A 9,297-nucleotide genomic window follows, 5' to 3' on the forward strand; every position below is an offset into this window, starting at 1 on the left:
CACTGACAGCACATCTCATCCAAAGCAGAGGGCACTTCCATCAGATGTTGGAGAGAGCCAGGTGGTGGCAGCCACAAAAATGGAAGTGTGTTTTGAATATTAGACGAGAGAGGTCTCTTAGTAGCTGAATTTGTGTACACTTCCCTCCTTCGTGGACAGCACCACAACTAGCTTTACTGAAGTGAAAATGGAGTCTGAGAAGAAAACTGACTCTTAAAAGGCTAAATGGTAACCTTTGGTACCCGAGTGAAAGGAGTTTAATCTTTCCTAGTGAATATAGGTCCACTATATAGCTGGGGGGGACTCTTTGTTGTTAGCCTTGACTCAGTCCAGTGGCTGAATGAGTCATTAAGACAGAACTCCCCTCTTTCCCCTAGAGGAGAACTGTCTAGGGCTGGGTGGGACCCATTGGTAGGAGAAGCTTGTCCTACCATTGCCCATAATTGTACCTGTGTTTCCATGGCTTTTCTAGTCTTGCACCTTTCATCAGCCCAACATTCACTGTAAGGATTCTTAAAGCCCCAGGGGGAATAGGGTGAGGTTACCTGTTCCAGGACATGTTACTAGCCTGCCTGTTTCTGATTTTGTTTCCCCCCTTGCAGCCCCCAGAGTGTGAAAGGCCGGAATGACACATTTTACTTAACTCCGGAGCCGGTGGTAGCCCCCAACAGCCCGATCTGGTATTCCATCCAGCCAATCAGCAGAGAGCAGATGGAGCAGATGCTCACTCGGATCCTGGTGATACGAGAGATTCAGGAAGCTATTGCTGTGGCTAATGCCAGCACCATGCACTAAGGCACCCTGCCCAGCTCCGAAGGGGGTGGGGTGGTGGGGGGATGACGAGCAAGGATAAATTGTACAGACTTTTACACTAAAGGAGATGCCTACGTTTTGTTTTTTATTGGTGTAGTTATGAAGCCCTTTTAGGCTTCTTCTGTTTAAAAGAATCTAAAAGGAAAACCTACCCATTGTGTATCCTACCAAACACACTGAGCTGTTAGAACCATTGGAGGCTGCATTTCTCTGCCAGCTCAGAGCTGTTGAAACTGCTGGTTGACTTTGGTTTTTTATGATGTAGAAAACAGAACGTGAGCTATGGGATTGGCCTGGATGGCTGGGGCCTCTGATGCCTCCTCGGAGCACGTGCAGCCTGGAGAGCGCAGAATGATGGATGGACCTGCTCAGCCAGCCAAGGAGAGGCAGGTGTCTCTCCTTTGTGCTTAGACATTAATTTGCTGTTGTCCTGGAAGAAGAAGGAGGAGGAGAGTGAACTGCAATTATGATTTCTAAAAAACAATTTCTATTCAGACCTTTAAGTGACATTTTTAGATGTTAAAAGTAAAAAAAAACAAAAACAAAAACAAAAAAAAACAACTTTACCACACTTTTTTTTTTTGGCCTGACATTGAGGCCTTAAACCTTGAGGCTCCTGTGCCTGCTGGAGTTCTTGTACCATACACTTGTGTATCATATAAAGATACCACCCTGTTTCTCTTATGTATTCTTACTCTAGTTGTTTATTAAGAATGACGAGCACGTCTTTTCAACATGCCATTGAACAGTGTGTCTTTATTTGGGGAGGAGCGCAAGAGCTGCAAGAGGGAGCATTTTAAAAAGATCAGTGTAATTGGGTTGTTCTCATCCCCCCACATATGCTTTTCAGTGTGATTTCCCCTGGACCCTTTTTCTCTTTCCCACCCCTCCAAACTTTGAAGGTCTGAAGGAATTCACTCCTGTTAGGATGTCCAGGTCCTTCTTTATTGTTGCACGTTGGGTCAGCTTTTTTCTTCAGTGTAATAACTTACTGTTGAGAGAAACCAGTTTGCTGATAGAACTTCGTGTCCAGCTAGGAACGAGGGATTTGGTGTTGCACCAGATCAGCTTATTGGTCCATCCAGACCAGTGTCCTGTCTGCAGCAGAGGCCAGTGTGGGGCTTCAGGCAATGCCTGCCCCCAGCCTCAGCCCCAAAGCACCTGACCAGTGGCTAGAGGGTTAGGGGAGAAAATGCTTTTCAGGCTGTTTGGATGGCTGGCTCGCATATCGGTATCCTAGTTGTATAGTTTCAAGAGTTGTCAGGGGTTGTAATTCTTTTTTTAAATCAGACCCACAGCACTTGCCTCACTGCATCTTCAATGGCTGCTGTATTTTGACAACATAACATTTCTGGTGGCTTCCGAAGAGAATAGATTGTCCGCTGTGCTTGAAATCGGAGCCCACTCTAGCGAGGCTTGAGGTTATTGAGCTACCAGCTTCTTGGACGTGAGGAGGTGACGCTTCTTGAATCTGCCTTCTCCTCTTCTCCCTCTATTGCAGTCCTGTAACTGGAAGCTCCTCCATTACTGTACGAGAGAGTCTTGAGGCTTCCATTTGTCACCTCCCTATTTACATTTGCAAGCAGGATGTGTCCTCCCTCTGATCTGTACATGTGCACCAAGGATAGACTCTGCCCCTAAATCAGGACTGTCCCTAATGTTACCTGCCCGTGTGCCATCCTGTTTGATGTGGAGGCGTGTCCAGTGAAGACTTCTGGTCCTAGCATGTGATACTTGGGCTTGGTGGAAGGCTCCTTGTGTCAAACCGTTAGAATGCAGATATGCCGGAGTATGAACATGAGGAGGGATTGGCCCCTGAAGAGAACTTTTCGAAGCATAACTTGGTAAGAAATGTTTGGGTAACTGCTGCAGGAAGTCGTGCATCCCCTGTGCGGTGGGTTTGATGCTCCCTTGCTCCCTCTGTTCCTTACCGACATCAACACCCAGAGTGGTGAGCTAAGCGAAGTCCCACCTCAACGACTGCTGGCAGTATCTGGCTGATACTCTGGTCTCTGTGGGGCAGGAAAAGAGAATGGGGACAGGTGGAGTGTAAAGCTGCCATCATACCCTCAGCTAAGTGCAGCAATCGGGATTATCAGCAGCACTTTTCCTCTGGCAGGGAAGTGTCAGTGTTGGTAACACTTCTTGGCTTGGCTACTATCCGATGCCATAACCTTGTCACTGTGTTCCAATGACCGCAGTATTCTCCAAGCGCCAGTTCGATTATTCAAGGACATAGTTATGGGCTAGGTAGCCATTGCTCTGCTGAAGGGAGCAGAGACGCATGCGTATTGTGCTAAGGGTGTCTGGGCCTGCATGGAGCTAAACTCTAGATCACTTGGGTAAACAGCTGCCCTGAATGTTGGATTTGAGAGGGGAGCATCCCGCCTTCTGCTCAGAGAGCAAGTGACCCTGAGAAATAAGCATGTGCAGGCTAAACACCCATCCTCAAGTCACTGTGCCCTGGAATGCCGCATAGGAGCCTAAATCCAGCCTTCCCAGAGGTCGGAGTGGGCCCATCCACTGTTAATTAAATCCGAGCGCAATATGAAAATGGAAGCTGACTGGCTGTTCTTTCCTCCGCCAAGTACTAAGTGGATGGAAAGGTTTGATATATGGCTTCACATAACATTTTTGTGTAAGTATAAATTTGCCAGAGCGTGAAACAATTTGGCAGACAGACAAGACCCACCAATGGAATAACAAGGGATGTTGCAGGTTAGGATTGAGTTGAGGTACACTGGCAGAGCTGTGTGGTGAAGCTGTATGCCATGTTGCTTAAAAATATACTTGATTCTCCTGTATTTATTGCTGTTCACTTGCTACTGTAAAGAGCAAATGAATCAAAAAATGTAACTGGTGGAGAGTCAAGTAATTCTTTAGGGTCTCCACTCAGCCTGGAGAAGCACAACTCACTTGAACAGTATTGGGAGTTTAGCAGGCACAGAGGGCCACATAAACCTCTAAATCTTTATTGGGTTTGCCCTAGCAAACACTGAGGATTTTCCATCCCTGGCCTGTCTTTTTGCTTTCTCCTGTGTATGGAAGATGAAGGTGTTGACTTGAAGATGTACAGTGTTCTGTACTGTCTGGTACCAAAATGTCTGATACCAGTTTCATTTCTTAGACTATCCAATATACTATGCTTTACAGATGACTTCACAGAACTTGTTTCAGTCTGCACAGCTCTATGAAACAAGTTTAAAATGTCTGCAATATTTCTGGAGTTTAAACCCTGTACGCTCTGATAGTGAAGAGTGATCCGACCCTTCCTTTCTAGAAAGGTCACCCTAAAGCCTTATTTGTAAGGACTCCTGGAAGGAACTCTACCCAGATTAGACAACAGCGCTCTGTTGGCCTAAGGTCTTACCCAGGTCATTGGCAAATCTGCTCCTGGTTAAATAATGTAAAACAGCTCTTTAGCACGGTCTTCTATATCCAGTTTGTTTCCACTCCCTGCTTGAGTTTCAATGATGGACATGCCACCTAACACCTCTTGAGTACCAAACACCTTGCTGTTGTACATATTTAACCCAGAATTTACTCCCTTTCTTTGCCTTGTATGTGCCACTGATACAGGGTTAGCCTTGTCTGTTCTGTCTCCGCTTCGTTAGTTATTTAGTCTGAGGCCCCCCTGCATTGTTTGTTTTTTTAATTGTTCTATGCCAATTTGTCTCCACAGAAAGTGTAGCATGATTGAACATGGCGGCTTTGTGAAGCTTCTTGTGTTCTAACCTCTGACCTCCATGTATTGTCCTGTGTCTCATGAAATTGCAATATAACTGCTCTCCTACAGGAAACTTATAGTCTGTTACATAGACTTGGTGTCCACTGTGCCATCATGTCCATATTTCCTTTTTTTGGAGGTGGTCACTACTGTAAAATTGGAATGACCAAAGCAGTGGAGGACAGCCTGTGGAAAACAATCATCCCTTGGCCCCTTACTGCAGGGGGAGGGAGGAAGAGGACAGTCTAAATGTAACTTAATATAGTTCCTTCATTTTCTAACTTCTTGATTCCTAGACTCTCGTGTTTCTGGGAAGAGGTAATCTCCTGTATGTCTGAAGCTGTTTCCAAAGCATGCTGCCTTGGCCTGATTCGTTGTGGGAGCTAGAACTTCTATTTTAGGATCCAGAACCTGAAAGTGACTCTAAACAGGAGTCCTCCCTTGCACTGATCCTCACTGGGTGGAAATGAGACACATTGTTCTGACCTAGGAGAGAACAAGTCCATTTGCCTGGTCAACTTAGAATTGAACAAAAGCTGTGTCCACACCCCAAGTTCTCTTGATCAGTTGCCAAATAAAAGAAAGGTGACAGTGGCTGAAAAGAGCCCTTTTCTGTCTGTATGGGACAGAGGGTTTTACTGCTACTCTTCTGTTTGCTGGACTGTCTGAGGGGTTGCATGATGGCTGTAACCTATTTAATAATGAAATGGTTAATCTTAACAGTCTGACTCTTACATCACTGTTAAAATGGGATAGAAACTGCTACAGCCTCTGATATGGGGCCCTTCTCCCAGCCGCGCATCCCGAGCTGCTAGGTTCCAATAGCAGCCTATGGAGAGATTTTTTTCCTTCCCCAGATATTTTAAGGAATGCACCTTGCCCTGTCACTTCAGCCTGTTCCGTTTCCTTGGAGCCAATGCATAGAAAACATCCAAGCTATTGCTGACAACACTAACAAGCATCTTCCTACTGTAAGGAGCATCTCGAACCCTCTTCCAGGAGAGAATTGTTAACGTTCTGGGGGTGGGGGATATTAAGCTGCCCAAAGACATGTGACGCAATGGCTGTGGCACTCTGCCTGCCAATCCCTTCCTCCAGTGTGGCTCTGACACAGCTCTCAGCACTGCAGTAGACATTTTCGCACAGATGCCCTGTGCACAGCCCCCAAGTTTCCAGGTGCCTGCCTCCATCTGTTCTTGCTACTGAGTTAATCAGGAGGGTTAGGGCAGGACTGAGTCCAGCATAAAGCAGGAATAAATTGGGTCTTGGTCTCTAATGAGGGAATGTAAGAAAAGAACACGGGTGGGTAGGGGATGCATCTCACTAAGGCTGGTTCTAGTTGCAGCCCAGATCTCCCTTGGTAATGGTGCAGCCTGCATGCCAGAAATGTCTTGTCCATCCTCCCACATTGAACCCTAGTCTGAACAGCATATGTCATTGGCATCCTGCAAAGTGACCTTCCAGCTCTCCAGTAGCTTTTGCCCCCTGTGAGTTACTCACACTGCAAATCATTTTAAAGAGATGAACTCAACTATTTTTTTAATTTAACTTTACTCTTATACCCTCTGATCTTTGTAATCCCCTTGGAAATGAAATGTCTTTCCCTGCAGCCTTTGTAGTCTGTTTGACAACCATTAAACCTTGCCTTGTGTTTCTAATGGAACAGAAGCTAACTTGCCTGTCTTTTTACTACTTTGTGCTCTAGTATCACTGCTGAGGTTAGCATAAATGTGCCTTGCATTGGAATAGGGCAGCTGTACCACCATAGTCTTTCCTTTAAAATAAACAAAAGATCTTAAGTAGGCAAGACATCCTCACTTCTGGCACTCTTACAGTAGGCAACATTTACTGTTGGTGGAATGTGTCACTCTTTTTTTAAAGTCTAAATGCTCTTCTGCCTGAGTGCTCAGTAAGACCAACTGGAACAACTGCCTTAATATCACTACTCTAAGTCACTTTTGGTACATCAGTCAGGACATCAAATCCTAAACTGCTAGCACCTGCTCTCCTTCAGTGTAGTCCAAGAAAATTCTAAATAGGTGGAAATCAGCATGTGGGTGTATGAATTCTGTAATGCTACCTATAACAGTTTTAGCTGAGAAATGACCAAGAAATGATGCACAGATGTATAAAATCACAGCCAGGGATGTTATGAAAGCCAAGGGCCATATTTCTCAACAGGTGCCACCCTACAACACAAACCGCAAACTTAACATTGCACAACCGGAAACAATATTCACTCCAGGGCTGAAGAAAAGGAGTTTAATTTTCCTTCTCTCTTGAATGAAATTATACCGTTCTGAGTACTAGGTACAGCTAGCACAGACTGTGTTGTACCTGTTAAGGAAAAGTGGAAGTCATTGAAAGAAAACTGCAGTGATCAATTTCTGTAGTGACTACAGCCTTAAGTTATAAGAGCAGCTTAACAAAACAGTCACTGAGACACCATGCAATATGTAGTATAAAAGATGTGGTGCTACCCTTCAGTATCAAGTTATTGGAATAAAGTAAACAAACAACCAAAAGATAAACTAAACTCAATCACCCCAATGATGAGCTACAGGCTGGGAGAGCCCTGCGGCCAGAACTGCAGAATCCCACCCTGCTGCGCTGTCATCAGAAGAATCCTAACCAGTCCTAACCAGATTTATGTGGTAGCAAAAGAAGTGGGACTTTCAAAACCGTTCACCCAACGTGTTGAGCTTTCTTGAAAATCTGGCCCCAAAAGAGAGACCCTCTGTTGATTTAAACTTCATAATATGAAACTTGTGATTATTTTTCATAAACAGATGATGCAAAGTCCAAAAAGGTGCGTGACTTAATTGTATATGTTTTCAACTACCCCATCCTTCACAGGAGCTCCAATAGAATTATGCAACTATATAATTTTACAACTCACTGCAACACCAGACACTACTACATAGCCACGTTTGGGCGAGGGGTAACCATAACAAAACAGAAACCCTACATGAATCAGAGGTGAAGGGGTTAGGAGGAATGGAAGTCTGGGGGTGATTGAGCCATCTCAATGTTGTTGTTGTGTGGTTTGTTTTTAATAATCCAAATGTATCTAGAAATGGGGTCAAAATTTCTTCAGCTGCTAACTCATGCAGGTCTGAATACCACGTCAAAGGAGGGTGTAAAATTGGATAATCTGCCCCCTATGTTAGCTCTCATTCTTTTAAATCCTAAAATATGAGGTTTAATATCCCTTCCAAAACACATCCTAAGTAGACATTATTTATATAAATGTCAGTCCCTTTTGGCATCTTCAGCTCTTGACCTCAGTGGCTGCCTGTGGCAATAAGTTACACAACATTTGAAAAGCTGCGGAACTGACTGACACTTCCTTTTATCCAGTTTGTTTCCCACCTTTTTAGTTGTATGTGCTCTTTTAAGATGCAGGCAGAACAGAAGTTTATTTTATAGACTTTTATTGTGTCCCCCCCTTATTGCTCTGGTTTCTAAGGTAACAATCCCAAACTCCATTAATCTCTCTTCATGAGAGAATTTTCCTAGGCCCTTAATCATCCTCAATGCTTCTCCGAACACCTGTAATTTCCTGTCTGAGATGGGGTAACCAATCCTGCACACACAATCTGGCTGAGGCTGTGCTGTTGAGTATATAATGGTGTATTTGCCACCTCATTCCTTAGGCATCCTAAAATCTTCGGGGTTTTTTAGCACAGCTGTACAATGAGCTGTGTACTATGATGGCCAGGTTCTTTTACTGTGTTGATACAGCTTACAGAGTCTAAATTAACTGTATGAGTACTTAATTTCCCCCCTGCAATGTGCATTGCTTTATAGTTACCTGATTGACTTTCGTTTGCCACCATGTTGCCCATTCACCAAGTTTGTTTAGGACTCGTTGTTCCTCACTCTCCTCTGTCCTGACTAACCTAAATTACTTTGTCATCTGTAAGTGTTGCTACTTCATTACTCACCCTCCTTTCCAGAAAAATATTGAACAATATGGAACCTATCACGGAACCTTGAGCCCCTGTGCTGTTAACCTTTTGCCAGGATGAATATTGATTATTTAATTTGTTTTCTGTTTCCTAGCCAGCTTTTGATCTATGACAACAGTTTGCCTCTCACCCCATGACTACTTCATAGTCTCTTGGGTGGGACTTCGTCAAAGGCATTTTGGAAATCCAAATAAATTATGTAAACTGGTTCTCCCTTATCCCCTACTACCTTGACACAGAGAATTCTAAGAGATTACTGAAACATCATTTTCCCTTGCAGAAATCATGCTGATTAGATGCTCTCATGATGTTTCAGGTGTTCTGCTTTTAATTATAATTTAAACCGATTTTTCCAGGTACACATGTAAAGTTCACTAGTCTGTTGTTCCCAGGATCACTGCTTAAGACTTTTAAAAAAATATTGGTACAACATTTGCTACTCTCTAGTCCTCTGGAATAGTAGCTGTTTTTAATGAGAAACTGCATATATTGTGTTAGCAGTTCAGCTATTTCCTACCCAACTTCCTTCATAACTCTTGGATATACTGTCTGGGCCTGGTTACCTGTTAGGTTATCAGTTTGCTTCAGCACCTCACCTGGGTCTCTGAGGGCACCTCATCTTTATTCCCAGAGCAGGGCCCACGGATGGATGTCCCCAGTGTTTCTGGCAGTGAAGACTGAGGTAAAATAAAATTTCTCAGTGGTGTCCTAATCTTCCTCATTGCTCCCTTCTTTATCCCTAGTGCTTCAATGGACTTATCTATTATTTTGCCCGCTTCCTGTTCT

At 44.1% G+C, this 9,297-nt stretch overlaps 1 protein-coding gene across 1 annotated transcript in view; it reads left to right on the forward strand.

Annotated features, from left to right (window-relative positions):
- The window catches only part of QRICH1 (glutamine rich 1), a 30,320-nt gene extending 28,768 nt beyond the window's left edge, over positions 1-1,552 (forward strand). The window contains exon 12 of the mRNA XM_034775282.1: positions 603-1,552. Within this exon, the coding sequence (XP_034631173.1) occupies positions 603-795 (193 nt within the window). The 3' untranslated portion in view covers positions 796-1,552. The remainder of the gene's footprint in view (positions 1-602) is intronic.
- Positions 1,553-9,297: the final 7,745 nt, after the last annotated feature.

The sequence above is a fragment of the Trachemys scripta genome, chromosome 7 (genome assembly GCF_013100865.1).
Source record: "Trachemys scripta elegans isolate TJP31775 chromosome 7, CAS_Tse_1.0, whole genome shotgun sequence".
Taxonomy (NCBI): domain Eukaryota; kingdom Metazoa; phylum Chordata; order Testudines; family Emydidae; genus Trachemys; species Trachemys scripta.